At 43.0% G+C, this 15797-nt stretch overlaps 1 protein-coding gene across 3 annotated transcripts in view; it reads left to right on the forward strand.

Annotated features, from left to right (window-relative positions):
* Window positions 1–15797, forward strand: part of ECPAS (Ecm29 proteasome adaptor and scaffold) — a 67937-nt gene that overhangs the window by 41286 nt on the left and 10854 nt on the right. For all 3 annotated transcript variants that reach the window (XM_075739562.1, XM_075739561.1, XM_075739563.1), the window contains exons 25-36: window positions 557–702; window positions 1797–1851; window positions 2617–2731; window positions 3687–3752; window positions 4006–4123; window positions 7351–7518; window positions 8412–8491; window positions 9254–9359; window positions 10626–10673; window positions 11680–11801; window positions 12958–13108; window positions 14460–14525. In XM_075739562.1, the coding sequence (XP_075595677.1) occupies window positions 557–702; window positions 1797–1851; window positions 2617–2731; window positions 3687–3752; window positions 4006–4123; window positions 7351–7518; window positions 8412–8491; window positions 9254–9359; window positions 10626–10673; window positions 11680–11801; window positions 12958–13108; window positions 14460–14525 (1241 nt within the window). The remainder of the gene's footprint in view (window positions 1–556; window positions 703–1796; window positions 1852–2616; window positions 2732–3686; window positions 3753–4005; window positions 4124–7350; window positions 7519–8411; window positions 8492–9253; window positions 9360–10625; window positions 10674–11679; window positions 11802–12957; window positions 13109–14459; window positions 14526–15797) is intronic.

A 15797-nucleotide genomic window follows, 5' to 3' on the forward strand; every position in this document is an offset into this window, starting at 1 on the left:
AAGTCTTTTTCCAACAACTTGGACCAAGATGATTAAGTAAATGCAGAAATTCTATTTAAGGACTAAGTTTCTGTACCCAAGAATACAAGCATGACGAAATGCCTTCAAAGCAGGCAGCTGTAAATGTCAGCCTCAGACCTGTAAACAGGTGTTTTGATGTTGTGAGAGTGGTCTTAGATCTCAAGTGTACATAAACATACACAAAGCTGAGCATGTGCAGAATGGGGTAGAAACTGAACCCCGCCATTGCTCCAGAAATGTTGAGTCCTAGCAAAATAAAGTAGTGCACTGAATCTTACGCAGTATGAGTGGTACCTCTTCTTGGCCGCAGGCTCTGAAACACTTTCACAAAGGCTTAGGAGGACTCTATTCAGTGTTTCTATTAGTGACTCCAGTGAAGACTTTTCCAGAATAAGCAGACATTAAAGTGTCACCTGAGTATTCATGGGTTGATTAGGTTTTTCATTGCTGCTGCACATTATACTGAAATTAAAAATTAGTGTGGCTGATTCTCAAAGCTCTCCCCCTCCCCTCCACTTTTATTTCTTTCATTTAGATTTGAAAGTGAATGACGTGGTTCCCTGGGTCCTAGACCTTATTTTGAACAAGCACATTATCAGCCCCAACCCACATGTTAGGCAGGCAGCTTGCATCTGGCTTCTGTCAATGGTGAAGAAGCTGAGCACACACAAAGCAATTAAGGTAAGAAATATGCCCTTTCATAACACTGACTCCTTGTCCCTGTTCTTGCTTCTCACCTCCTTTCTGTCCCTTCCTCCCCATTCGCTTCCATTGCCTCTCTCCCCTCAGTGCTGCAGCAGTCCTTTCAGAGGTCGTTTTGAGACATAGGTTATCTTTTGTTACTAAGGGAACACACTAACTTTGACACCTTTGTAAACATCTGACTTCCACTCAAGTCAGAGTGAGCTTAGTGTAAATAGCTGTTATAAGATGAAGTAGCAGTACATCTTCCTTTGGGAAGAAGAGGTTAGTGTCTGTATAGTTTTTAGGATTTATTTTTGGGAAATATTAAAAGGAGGAGAAGAAAGAGGAGAACTAAATGGAATTCCTGGGCTCATTTATTTCACAGAGCTCATCACAACTTCTGTACCTAGGAGCAGTTGTGTGCTTCATGTACTGTGCATTTTTGGTGCGCTTTGATGAAACCCTTATATTTAGGGTGCTTGTCTGTAATGAGAGAATGTGAAAGGTCCTACACAAGGACTTAATAAAGCCTTCCCAACCAAAATGTCCTCTCTTTGCACAGAGGTATTACAGGCTGTGATGGGACCATGTAACCATTTTGTGCTGTCCAGGTAATGAATGATAAAGAGCTTTGGGACAATAAGTGCTTTGCAAATGTGAGCTGTTACATGTAAAACCTTGCCGCCTATTACACTCTTCTGAACAATGCATTTTGTGGGAGGTGGCAAAACCCACTAGTTTGAGGATGAAGAAAAGATGTCCTTGCACGGAGGATAGCCCCATCTAGCTGCAAGCCAGATTTATGATGCATTACTGCCATGTATTAGACAAGGAAAATAAAATACGTGGCTTATTAATGGCATGGTAGCTATAAAATAGCTATGGACAAATAACTGTTGTTTTCTGTGAATGTCAGTCAGGCTGCTGCTTGCCTGTCTGGAAAGGAGGGCAGTTCTTGTCACAGATGTAGCTCAAATAGGCAACTCCATTGGTACAGTAGCCTCTGTTTATCTGTTAGGAATTTGCCTTGAGACCAGATAAAGGATCCAAAACCTGATATAAAAATAATGTCCTTTTTTCTCATCTTACAGTCTCATCTCAAGGATATTCAAACTGCATTTGTTTCAATTCTGTCAGATAGTGATGGTAAGTACTACCACATCTTAAGAGTTTTGTCTTTTGGTGGGCTTTTAACAGAATGGAGGGAATCTCTGAACAGGGAGAAAGTCACCCTAGACCCTCTCCGTCAGTCAACATTAAGAGGTGACTGACATAGTAGGAATGATTTATTTTCTAGCCGTTGCATCTAGAGGTAAGCATAGCTTTTTCTCTGCTTTGCTAACCAAGCACAAATCTTTTTCTGCAGTTGCCCCTTCAGACTGCGATAACAGAAATTGTTCAGTGGTGCTACTTCTGCTCTGCTTTGGGCAGCAGGATGCATATCACAGGGTTCTGCATGGACAGGAACTCTTACCTCCTCTTTAAGCTAGCAGATTTTGGCTTATAGGTCTACCCATGACAGCCCTGGAAAGGGTGGCATCCGGCACCCTGTCCAAAGCTCACTGAAGTTGAAGAGAGTATTACCATTAACTTTACTGGACTTCAGGGGCCAGCAGTCTGTCAGAATACTTACAGCTCTCAGAACTCTCTCTGCTATTTCAAAACCTGTAGTGACAATATTAACATGAAGATGTCACCTATTTTGAAGGGGGGGATATGCCTTCAGAACAAATTGGTGCTTCAAAATGCAAAGCTTGTGTCTTGCCAGACTAGATTTGCTTTAAGATGGAGAGCTGTGAACTGCAGCACAGAGCTCCATTTGCTAGATCATTATTCTGGTTGAATCTTGTTTTTGAAATTTGTGTATTACTTGATTACATGCTTATCTTTATTTTGTAAAATCTCTTGCAGAGCTTAGTCAAGATGTTGCCTCAAAAGGTCTTGGGCTGATATATGAATTAGGAAGTGAACAGGATCAGCAAGAGCTAGTCACCACACTTGTTGATACCCTTATGACAGGGAAAAGGTACAGTGAGCTCAGAACACCGTGAGAGTACTCTGAGCTGCTTGTCTGATGGGAACAAAAATGTGCCTCTCTTGTGTGTGGAAATAGATGTTTTGTGGCCAAGGGCAAGCCAATATCTATGTATTGCCAGTGGATTAAACAGGGACATTTCTTAATTAGGCTTAGAGCTTGTTGTCGCTGAAGTTGTTCAATTTTTGTTCCATTCAGCAAAGCTTCAAAATGATAATTCAGTCCTGATTCAAGCAGTACAAATCAGTTGGGGGTTGGTTGGTTTTCCTACTTGCTGCATTGTGTAATTGCAAAGGACAGTGACCTCTTGCAGCAGCTGTGAACAATGTGAATGTTGCAGAAGTGGGGGGACTTGCTTGTGCCAGAAATGTACCTTTTGCTGAGAAAGGGTTGTTAGTGGTCACTTGTCAGCTGTAGTGCAAAAAATGCTGGTCTGACGGGACTCCTGACTAATAGTCATGTTGGTCAGTGCTGGAAATGCTCTTTAACAGCTTGCTCCTGTCTAACCTGGTTTGGGTGTGGCCACTGTGAATCGCAAAAATGATACTGGGAGTGTGGGGATCCAGTGGTGGTAAACAGGAAGAGATTAGATGAATGGAAATCTGATTTTTTTCATTTTGAAGTAGAGATTTGCTATCTATTATATGGCTTGTGTCTGGGCAGAAATAAAAAGATGTAATTCAGTGTTTTGATGTTTTACCTTCTGACTGCACAGCAAAAGCCTCACTTTCTGCAGCGTCTTGTTAACATTACAAATGATAAAGGTTAATGAGATTCCCTGCGGTGTGTGTGTTCTTGCACACCTTTATATTTTCCGTGGGATTGGAGCTGAAAGAATGGGAAGTTACTGAGTTAATAAAGCAAAACAAATTAACTTGTTCTGTAGCATGCAGACCATTCAAGGGTAGAGTTTAGTAAAGCTAACACTAGACCTCTTTTCTACCAGAGCCAAACATGAGATGACTGGAGAAACTGTGGTGTTTCAGGGTGGCCTGAGCAAAACCCCAGATGGGTAAGTTTACAGACAGTCTCAATGACAGACACACAATCAGTGCTGGAACAGTATTCCCTTGCTTATAAATCTGCTTCCTGAGTTTTTTGTTCCTTCTTGTCCTCTAAATTACCATAACTATTTTATTGTAGTACAGATAGGGTTATTCACTTCTCTCTGTCTGCTTTAGGCTGTGATTTGACTATAACTTTAGCTATTGTGGCATTTGTGTAGCTAAAAATAGTGACACCAGTTTCCCTTCTGCTTTCCAAAGTCAAGGTCTTTCTACCTACAAGGAGCTTTGTTCACTGGCTAGTGATCTCAATCAACCAGACCTGGTGTACAAATTCATGAATCTGGCCAACCATCATGCCATGTGGAATTCTCGGAAGGTAATTTGCTGCTTTCGTACCATTTCCATTCCCACTGTGAACTCTGGAAACAGTAACTGTATTTCTCTAGCTCTGTTATATGATCTATGGATAATGGCATGTGGAGGCCATTTGTTGATACTTTGGTGTCAGGTCCACTGCAAATTTACCAGCCTGAGAAACAAATTCAGGATGACTTGAAATTTTTAGAACAAAACATTGGTATCACAGGGTTCACAGAATCACAGAATGGTAGGGGGTGGAAGGACCTCTGGAGATCATCTAGTCCAACCCCCTCTGCTAGACAAGGATCACCTAGAGCGGGTTGCACAGAATTGCGTCCAGGCGGGTTTTGAATATCTCCAGAGAAGGAGACTGCACAACCTCAACCTCTCTGGGCAGCCTGTCCCAGTGCTCAGTCACCCTCACAGTGAAGAAGTTTTTCCTTATATGCAGATGGAACTTCCTGTGTTCCGGTTTGTGCCCATTGCCCCTTGTCCTGTCACTGGGCACCACTGAGAAGAGTCTGGCCCCATCCTCTTGGCATCCACCCTCTAGATATATTTACATATCAATGAGATCCCCTCTCAGTCTTCTCTTCTCCAGGCTAAACAGACCCAGCTCTCTCAGCCTTTCCTCAGAGGAGAGATGCTGCAGGCCCCTAATCATCCTTGTAGCCCTCTGCTGAACTCTCTCCAGTAGTTCCTGTCTTTCTTGAACTGGGGTGCCCAGAACTGGACACAATATTCCAGATGTGGGCTCACCAGGGCAGAATAGAGGGGGAGGATAACCTCCCTTGACCTGCTGGCCACACTCTTCTCAATGCACCCCAGGTACCATTGGCCTTCTTGGTTACAAGGGCACACTGGTGGGTCATGGAGAGATTCTTGTCCACCAGGACTCCCAGGTCCTTCTCTGCAGACCTGCTTCTCAGCAGGTCAGCCCCTAACCTGTACTGGTGCTTGGGGTTGTTCTTCCCTAGGTGCAGGACCCAATACTTGCCTTGGTTGAACTTCATTAAGTTCTTCTTCGCCCAGCTCTCCAGCCTGTCCAGGTCTCGCTGAATGGCAGCGCAGCCTTCTGGTGTGTTGGCCACTCCTCCCAGTTTAGTATCATCAGCAAACTTGCTGAGGGTACAGCCTGTCCCCTTGTCCAGGTCAATGATGAATATGTTGAACAAGACCAGACCCAGTACTGACCCCTGGAGCACACCACTAGATACAGGCCTCCTACAAGACTCTGTGCCACTTATCACAACCCTTTGAGCCCTGCCATTCAGCCAGTTCTCAACCCACCTCACTGTCCACTCGTCTAACCCACACTTCCTAAGCTTACCTATGAGGATGCTATGGGAGACAGTGGCAGAAGCCTTGCTGAAGTCGAGGTAGACAGCATCCACTGCTCTCCCCTCATCCACCCAGCCAGTCATACCATCATAGAAGGCTATCAGATTGGTCAGGCATGGTTTCCCCTTAGTGAATCCATGGTGACCACTCCTGATAACCTTCTTTTCCTCCACATGCTTGGAGATGACCTCCAGAAAGAGCTGTTCTATCATTCTGCATTCCCCTTTGAATCAACTGTGATCCTTTCCTTTTGAGTGTGCTTACAGGCCAGGTCTTGATGTGTTCAAACAGTGAGATAATATTTTCAAAACTGGATGAATTTTCAGATGCCAAATAAAGTGACCTTTGTAATGTAAAAAGGCAGAGCAGAAAGTATTCAGCAATAAGTTGCTAAAAAGCCATGTGACAGTACACCAGTTTAATCACTGTTGTCAAAAGTATCCTTTTTTAACTCAGGTCTTGGTATTTTAAAGCTACTGCCACTTTTAGCAAAGTCAAAATACTGTTGGATCTGCTTCCTGAAACAAAAAGTAGTATCATAAATTTCAAGATTTAAGTATACATTTCTGAGCTTTAATTGGGTGACTTTTTCACTGCCTTTACATAAGCATGGAAGAATTTGTTTTGTCCCTGGGAGTGGGCAGAGGACCTTTCATGTGCTTTCATGCAGAAGACCCAGGTAACTGCATCTTCTGTATTGCACCTTTCATGCTCTTTCATGCTCACTACCTGAGGTTTTGAGACTCTGGCAATACCACTTAGTGCAAAAAACAAGCCCCAGCATTAACTTTCATCCAGAGTTTGACAAGTCAGCTGTCTCTCAAGATTTCCCTCTCTTTGCAGTGAGACTTCAGAAGCACAGGAGCATAGTTAGGTTCCTGACCCTTGTAGAATTTCACCAGCCAGGATGAGTCAAGAAAATCCACTCAGCAACTGTAGGCTGCATTTTGGCATTTAAGGAAATGGCAGAATCATTTAAGTTGAAGGGGACATCTGGAAGTCTGTGCTCCAAACCTACACACAAGTGCTAGGCAGAGCAAGCTGCTCAGGGCCTTGCAGATGATGGCTTTCTTATACTTTCTGCATCTTCTTGGTCCTCACAGCAGTGGTCCTGAGAGTTTGTCTTTATTACTCTTCCTTTTCTAGACTAACCCAGACAGCACATCCTGTCCTGTGAAATCCCTAGCATAGGGGTTTGAGTGGCAGCTTTTGACACTGCAAGCCATGGAACATGAAATCATTAGAGGCAGTCACTGCACTGCCTGTACTGAGCAATTTGTTTTGGGGCTAAAATCCCCAAATCCTGTGGGACTTCATGGGTGAGCGGCAATTCCACTATGGTGGAATTGACAGTGTTGGAGAAAGGAAACAGTATGGAAGAATACTTGAGTTTAAAGTAAATATGGACAGATGCAAAATGATAACCCCCCAAAACCTGAGATTGGAGAACTAAGGTAGAGTTGTTTTCTTTTTAGTTTTTTCAGTTCCCAAGTTATTCTAGTTTTTTCTAAATGCAGCAGAGTTGTAGGGAAGCAGTGGCCCACCCTCACCAGTTCTTCTGAGAAAGAATCTCTTTTGGAAAAACATGTTCAAATCTTCATTGTTCTAATTCTCCACCATCGCTTTTGCAAACGAGGTCAATCGGTATCTTGAAATGAACGTTGGAGAGAAGGAGGTGTTGAAGTAGTATGTTGTCTGCTGAGTGTGGTTGTGCACTTGAGATTACCGTGGTGCTGTAGCACTGATGGGGGGGGCTAATTCTGGTACTATTCTAGTCCTTTTGATTTGGTGTAAATCTAAGCTGTGTTAGTCAACTTTGCCACTGACTGTGGTGTGCCCAGGAGATACAATTGAGTGAGTGAGCAGATTATTTCAACAAATACTCTTTTGTCATCATTTCAGGGAGCAGCTTTTGGTTTCAATGTGATAGCTGCCAAGGCTGGAGAGCAGCTGGCTCCATTTTTGCCCCAGCTTCTTCCTCGGCTCTACCGTTACCAGTTTGACCCCAACCTGGGCATTCGACAGGCAATGACGAGCATTTGGAATGCCTTGGTCACCGACAAGTCCATGGTGAGTGAGCCACAAAGTGCAGAGTGGTGTGCTTGCTGCTAGCCAGCAGCATCTCGGAGATCCTCATGGAACAGTTGTATCTCGTGAAAGGATGGGCTGTGCAGATAGGGACGAGGTATTGTCCTACAGAGAAAGGGGTGCTTGCATACATGGAGGAGCTGGAGGCTGCGCAGAGGTTTTACACTGTCTCTTACATGTGAAAGGATGTTGCAGACCTCGTTTGTGTGGCCAGTGTTAAAAGTTTATGATTTACTTTACTTAAAGTGGAGTCTTTCCACAGCTCGCTACTGCTTTGATATAGCTTATGTGAAACTCTTCAGGAATCCTGATGGCCTAAGATGCCCTTCCTAGAGCAAGAGCATCTAAATATTGTTCCTTGCTTTTGAAGTGGGAGGAAGCCCATGGGAAAAAGCTGTTCCATCAGTTTGATGATAACTCTTCCCAGACAAGTTTTAGGAATAAGTGATTTTTGTGAGATGTCCTTGCTCTGGCTCTGACAGGCCTGGAATTGCATTTCCAAATCTTACCTCATAGCAAAGCTGATCTTAGTGTGAAGTCACTCATTCTCATTCCTCATCAAAGCGCAACTGCTTGTCCTGTAAATACGTGTTTGGTGCTGCATCTGAATAGTTCAGTTGATAAAGGACTGAAGGACTTTCCTCTTTTCTTGTCGTCTCTGTCACAGCATTAAGCTCTGAAGCAGTGCAGAGAAAGGCATGTCTAAAGCAATGTCAGAGTAAGTTTGCATGGAGTCAGTTCTGGCAAGTGTTAGTTCTTCTGCTGTGGCTGAAAACAGGTTGTATTGTCCAAAAGGACCTTTTTTTTTTCTGGAGTACAAGACAAGAATGCATGGTCCATGCTTGTTTCATGATTTTTCCTTTTTTTAATACTAGGTTGACAAGTACATGAAGGAAATTCTTGATGATTTGATCAGTAACCTAACCAGCAGTCTGTGGAGGATCAGGGAATCCAGGTATTGCTAGGAAAAGTAACAGATTTTTCTTTGAACACTCTTCTACTTTTCACCATAAACTTTTTAATCTGAAAAAGTTGAGGGGGGGAAGGAGGACACGTTCTTTCATCAGAATAGAGCCTAACCTTGCAGACTGCACTTGAAGTGTGATACAATCTTGAAGCTATTTGCTTCATTGAGCCTGAAATTTTTTATTGCATGTAGCTTGAGCATGATACTAAATGACGTTCTCTGAAGGAGGAGTTTTCTGGTCACAAAGTTCTTGCCTATCCTTGGGCGTGAAATACTGCATAATGTTAGAAAATCTTGGAAGTCTGGCTTTATGTGTACTTGGCAGGAGGATGCCAGTTGGTATAGCATTTTCAATAAACTGCTTTTTGTTTATAATGGTTTGTAGTTATGCTGCATTGAAAACTTCCATTTTAATTTCAATTCCAGACTTTAGACCATTTTGTTTTGTTCTTATGCTATACTTACAGAAAAGAAATCTGAAACAATTTTGTAACTGGAATGTTTGCAATAGCAATTGTCACCACAGCATCCTTTCTTACTTGCTATCACCTGTTTCAGATTTCACCTGACTGGCTGGACATCTTTTTCTCTGCTAAGGGAGACATTCTTATGACAGAGTAGATTTAGGGTTTGGGGAAAATAAGGAATGTGAAACAGTTCTCAGTTGTTTTAACCATTTACTTATATATATTACTTATATATATTACTTCCTTCACATGATGAATGTAAGTATAAATTCCTTGTTTGCAGCTGTCTGGCACTGAATGACTTACTAAGAGGAAGACCTTTGGATGACATTATAGACAAGCTTCCAGAGATCTGGGAAATCCTATTCAGAGTGCAAGATGACATTAAGGTAATGGAACTGATAATTGAAGAGGAATCTTCAACAGAAAGTACAATGATCAAGCTCTGAGATGTTTAAAGAGAGGTTCTCTGAGAAGTCAAGTTGAAGCCAATGGGAGTTTTGGGTACTAAGCAGACTGGAAATTCAGGCCCCTTGCAGTTCAAATTGCCATGACGCCTTGGATATTTGTCATGTTTTGAAGTGTTGGTTTTCATTCCTGCTGTGCTTATTCTTGATGGTTCAGCATTTTTCTTGGATATAAAAGAATTCCTAAGTATTTGCTTAACTCTTTAGTATAGAAACATTTATTTTGGGCTGCTTGTGTGCTTAAATGACTTGCATATGTGAAGTTGGAGTTCTCAGGTCCTTCCAGATTTGAGCTATGTTCTCTCTGGATCCAGACTTCTCTGCTCAAGCTTAAGTAAGGCTAAGCTGTTTTCCAAAGTGTACTGGGAAGTTGCTTCCATACTGTTAGATCTAACATGTTCAGAAATGTTTCTGGGCACTGAAACCAACCGAGCAGTTTTTCCTCAGTGCTAATAAGCTATATTAACCTCCAAAACTGAGCAACTGCTTGCAAACTGCCTTTTGGGAAGGGTCTTATTCCTGAATTTTACCTGGAAATGGTTTGGGAAGGTCTGCTTGTGGCAGGCCAGATTTTTTCCAAGAATGTCCTAAGACATTGCCAGTCCAGGTGATTTGTGTTTCACTACCCAGCAATATTGCTAGATACTGCTTAATTCATCACTACAAGTAAAGTTAAAGGGTCTCGTTGATGGTGGTGTCCCATACCACCAGAGCTGCAAAACTTTACTGCTTGTTTTTAGTCCATCTTTTTCTACTCCTAGACATTCAGTTGAGTAAAGCATCACTAAGCAACAGGCATTATACTGAGGAGAGGGTAAAGCATACCCAAAGCACTATATACTTCTTTTTGCAGTAGAAGATTCTGTTGGGGTTTTTTTTTAGTTTGGTTTTGGGTTTTATTGTTTGTTTGGCATTTTTTTGTTTTGTGGGGTTTTTTTGTTTTGAAAAGGACAACCAATAAAATAATGTCACAGAGACAAATGTGAACAGAAGCACAGAGAACCTGGCAGTGTCAGGCAGGATTGTTAATATGTTTGTCATTGAGTAGACTTTGTTTGAAAGATACTGTATTAAGTAATAGCCATGAATATAGTCTTGTCAGTAGTAGTATTATACTTACCAATTAATATGAATGGTTCTACAGAAGATTTAAAAATAGTAACAATGGACGTTTAACTTCTTTTTTAGGAGACTGTGCGAAAGGCAGCAGAACTAGCCCTAAAAACTTTAAGCAAGGTAAAACTCTGATTTCATCATTTGCACAGCAAGATGCATATGTTTTGGTGTGAGGTAGTCATTCACTGTTGTATCTGCAGGAGTGACCTGTTTACCATAGGCTGTTGTCTTGAAAAGATCTCTAATATAAGATGCAGTTGTGATAAACAGAACAGGCCCCTAGAAAGCAATCATAAGCAGCTTGACCACATACTCTTCTGTACTTCTTTTATGTTGGTGAAGTTCTGCTGCTTTGAGGTTCTATAGAACCAAAGGAGGAATATAATGAACTGGCTTTTTTCCTCTGATGTCCTTTTTTTTCCCTCTTGGGGGTAGGATTTAAGGAGGTTTCCTGTAACTTCAACAGTTGACCAACCCAACTCATGTAGTTGACCAAGCCCAGTGGAACCTCACTGGTGTGAAACAAAGTAATCCAGTCTGGACTTCACTCTCTGGTGCTGTTACTGGCACAAGATTTTTTGAGTGTAGTGCATGTCACTTAATACTTCATTTGATATTCCTCTCAAAATGTCACATCAGTGGAAATGGAAACGAATCTTAAGAGCTGTGTTTGAAATCATAACCTTCACAATGCATGCGGCATGACATTTCAGTGGCACAAGTGGCGATCTGGTCCCAAAACATGGTTGCAATTGCAGAATCTGTTCTGATCTGGGACTTGCTGCTCTGCCTCATGGAATAGTTGAATCCATTTGATGAGGTAGGCTGTCCCCCAGCTGAGAGGTCATTTGGTCCATCTTTTCATCCAGATGCAGATCAAGGCCTGCTAGGCTCTGAATTTGTCTTTTCTGGAAGCTGACCGTAGCTGAAACTCCTTTTAGGGATGTGGTTTAGGGCTTAAATACCTCCTGGAGAGGAGGATGGAGGTGTAACAGAGCCTGCATTTGGCTGTGAGCAGTTGCTTTAGTTGCTATTGGATTCTTCTGTCTGACAGAGAAAGTGCTTTAATGTAATTTGAGTGGGAGGTATGTACATGCTTGCAACACTGATTGTCACCTATCCCCAGGTCTGTGTGAAAATGTGTGATCCCTCTAAAGGAGCAGCTGGTCAGAAGATGATAGCTGTATTGCTCCCTTGCCTCCTAGACAAAGGAATAGTAAGCACAGTTGCTGAAGTCCGATCTCTCAGGTTAGTTTGGCATCTTGTAAGTTCCGTGGGGATCGAGTCATGATTTGTCCCCAAAACCCCCAGCTTATTCACCTGAGTTGCAGAATGTTCTTTGTGTTTGAAGTGACAGGTTTCTCCACCAAAACAGTTTTCCTCCTGAGTCCTTTTCTCACTGAGTTCAAACAGCAGCCCTGGGGACTCTACCTATCTTTTGGGAGTATCTGGCCTCTGCAAATGCCCAGATTCAGTTCCCAGCAGGAAGTTCTTTTCTCCCTGTATGACTGGCAAACTGATCTGCCAGCAGTTTGCTGTGCTTGAGGCTTCAGCAGGATTCAGGACTGGCATATCTCTTCTGCTTGTAAACAAAAAATCCCATGGTAGTTCTTGAAACAGCCAGGTCTTATTTCACGACTGGTTGTGGGTAATGAGAGTGCACATCCTATAGGCGATTGCATTTGTCACACTGTTCAAATATGTTTTATGTCATGGAATGATTCGATGTCCCTTGATGTGTAGGGACTTCATATGCTTGTCGCTTTGTAACCTTGTTTATTCCTTCATTTGCTTGAAGGACAGAAAAGCTGGAAAATTCAGACCTGGCGTGTAGCTGGTCTTTGCAAAAATAATTTTCTTTTATTCAGCATGATTATCCAGGAAGGTTAGACATTTCCTAACAAACTATAGTGAATATTTCTTGAATTTTTTCATCCCTTTTGAAGATATGAAAACCCTTTGTCACAATGCAGCCTGAGAGATGTGGTCAGTCTGAAACTGACGTGTGGGCTTTGAACAAATCATTGTAATTTGTTTTTTCTTGGGCAGACACAATGGATCTCTCTGAGGTAACTTTGCCCAGAGCTTCTTTAAAACATGAAGATGTGTTATTTGTTCCTACATCTGTCTGTAGTACTGCCTCTTTGCCCATTCCCCTTGTGATACCGTGGCCAAAGTAAGCAATCTCTGTGCAAAGCATAGCATCAGTTGGAAGCTCAGGGACTGGGCATGATTTTGCTTAAGCAGAAAAATACACAGATTTTTGTTTGCAGGTAGAGTTCTATTGGTGTATCTGAGATCTGGATTGGCCTTTTTGTGAGTACTAGATTAGAGTTGACCAGAGAGGTTTTTCAGCTAAGTCTGTGTGTTTCTCTGTTGACCTTCCCTTTGATCTTTTTACCAGCATTAACACTCTTGTGAAGATCAGTAAAAGCGCTGGGTCTATGCTGAAACCTCATGCACCAAAACTCATCCCAGCCCTGCTGGAATCCTTGAGTGTGCTGGAGCCTCAAGTCCTCAATTATCTGAGTCTTTGTGCAACAGATCAGGAGAAAGTAAGTGCAATTATAGTGGGAAAGTATCAACAGAACAGAGGTAACAAAGATTGACGCTTCATTCGGTGAACAGAAAAATAGCAGATTTGGTAGAGAGGTGTTGAAAGATGCAAAGAGAAATAGCAAATAAGTTACTAAAAAGAGTTTGTTCATTGGAATATGGCTGGACAAATGTGAGGGTTTTTTTGAAGGGTCGACATATTTCAGAAAGTGAAGAACAATCTTAGTAAGAACTGTTAAATATCGCTTTAGCTCCATGTACAACTGTGAAACAGGTGATGACAGAGTTTGTGATAATTATCCGAAATGTACCCGAACTGTTAAACCTTGCTGCTGTTTTTCCTAGGGCATTAACTGCAGGACTTATAACAAATTAGAACATGTGCCAGAGCAGTACAGGCTGGAGGTGAATGTTGTCGGAACAGAGTCCTTTGAGCTCTCTCAAAGAACCATATTCAGTAGCAGTCTTCTGGGAAAGTGACTGAAACCCACTGCTCAGAAGCAAGTTTAGCTAATTTCATTGTGGGGACGGAAAGGCGTCAAACTCGACCCTTTGCAAATTGTCCTGGTTCTGGCAAGGATAGAGTTAATTTCCCAAGGAGCCAGGACAGGTGACCCAAGCTGGCCGGGGGCTATTCCATACCCTGTGACGTCATGCTCACCATCAAAGGGGGCTAGGCGGGCAGGGGCGGGTGTGGTGTGGCTCCCGGAGGGGCTGAACGGGGATGGTCGGTCAGTGGTTGGATCAGTAAATTGTTCTCTGTTATCACCCATTGTGAATATTTGCTATCAGCACTGTTGTTGATTGTTTTCCCTCTCCCTTGCTGTCCCAGTAACCTGCCCTTACCCCAACCCTTGAGGCTTTGCCGTTGTTTTTCTGTTCTCCCCATCCTGCCGGTGGAAGGGCTGAGCGAGTGGTGGTGGTGCTCAGCTGCCTGCTGGGGCTAAACCATGTCACAAATGAGAAAGCAGTGAATAATAGATCAGAGTGGGATTTTTTTCCTCTTTTTTCTTTCTTTTTTTCTCTTTTCCCTACCTTTTTCCTTCCCTCCTTCCTTCCCTCCCTCCCTCCCTTTTTTCTTAATTTCTTTTTTTTCTTTTCTTTTTTTTTTCTTTTTTGTTTCCATGATGTCAGGAGTGCATAGTTTAGCTCCTGTACTCCAGCTACAACATCCATCTGCCTCTGAAAGGGAGACATTCATGATCTGTAGACATAATTAGTTCCTGTCTGTATGCATCTGAAATGGATTTTGGTTTGAGTTGTGAGGTAGTGAGTTATAGCTGATGTTGCCCTTTCCACTGTTTTCATGTTGAGTTTTCACTTGGGCTTGGTTTTTTCCTCTTTTTTTAGACTGCAATGGATAGTGCCAGACTTAGTGCTGTCAAGTCATCTCCCATGATGGAAACCATTAACATGGTAAGTACTTGATTCAGAAGTATTCCAGTGTAAGGTACGTTGTAGGAGAAGAATAGGAATTGAAGTGGGAGCTTTACAGAATACCTCTTCAGGGTTCATTTTATTATCACATCTCCATGTGGATGTCTGTCCACCTTCTTTTTAATGCCCTGACTTCTCTCATCCTGTTGCCACAGCTTGCTCCTCAGATCAGTTGTGAATAACCTTGGCTCCATTTGGAGTCAGACAAGTTGTTTCTCCACCTGAAGACCTGCCTGCTTTGATGAAGAAGGCATCTCTCAAGTGCTTTTCTTTGGATGGGGGCTCAGCTGGATTATGCTAACTGCCATTTCTCTTCATCTCTGGCCCACATTCCACAATCAACTTCTCACCTGAGCATCCAATTGATGATAGTCATTGTTCTTAGGGCACAAAGGCTGTCCAACCCTTGCCTCTTGGTGCCTTAGATATCCCTACCTGGGCCTTGCTAGTGCTCTCATGTGGAGGTATTTAGAGAAAATACTGATATCACTGAAAGCACTTTCAGCAGCTGGTGCTTGGCACCATGATTTCCTACTGCTGGAGGAGGAGTTGCTGATGCCCAGACACTGTGCTGTAGGGTCTGTCTTGGCAGAGCTCCTGCCCTCTGTAAGAGCCTATCCCCTCACAAAGAGAAGACCTCGTTTCTGCTTAGCCACTACACACAGCCAGGGGCATGCAAGCAGGCAGGGGGTATGAGGGCTGAGCAAGTTTCAGAAGCATAGCCTCCAGAGCTATTCTTTGTTTCTTGCATTTATGGAAAAGTAACAGCAGCAAGCACGCCTGTACATAACAGCATGTGGAGCTGCATTTTGGTGTCAGGTGGAGCGCTTTCTATAAATAGTGTGTAAAGCAGCTGGGAATGAAAGGCTCCATGTAAAAGTGTACTCCCTGCCACCCTGCACGCTGCAGCAGCTGCTGTTGTCCCTCCTCCAGGCCATGCCTCTCTCCTGCCAGCCCTGGAGGGACAGTTTTGCTGCCCTGATCATAGAATCATGGAATCATAGAACGGTTTGGGTTGGAAGGGACCTTAAAGATCATCTAGTTCCAACCCCCCTGCTGTGGGCAGGGACACCCTCCACTAGACCAGGTTGCCCAAAGCCCCATCCAACCTGGCCTTGAACACTTCCAGGGATGGGGCATCCACAACCTCTTTGGGCAACCTGTGCCAGTACCTCACCACTCTTAAGAGTAAAGAATTTCCTCCTAACATCTAGTCTAAATCGACCCTCCTTCAGCTTAAACCCATTACCC

The sequence above is a fragment of the Balearica regulorum genome, chromosome Z, assembly GCF_011004875.1.
Source record: "Balearica regulorum gibbericeps isolate bBalReg1 chromosome Z, bBalReg1.pri, whole genome shotgun sequence".
Taxonomy (NCBI): Eukaryota; Metazoa; Chordata; class Aves; order Gruiformes; family Gruidae; genus Balearica; species Balearica regulorum.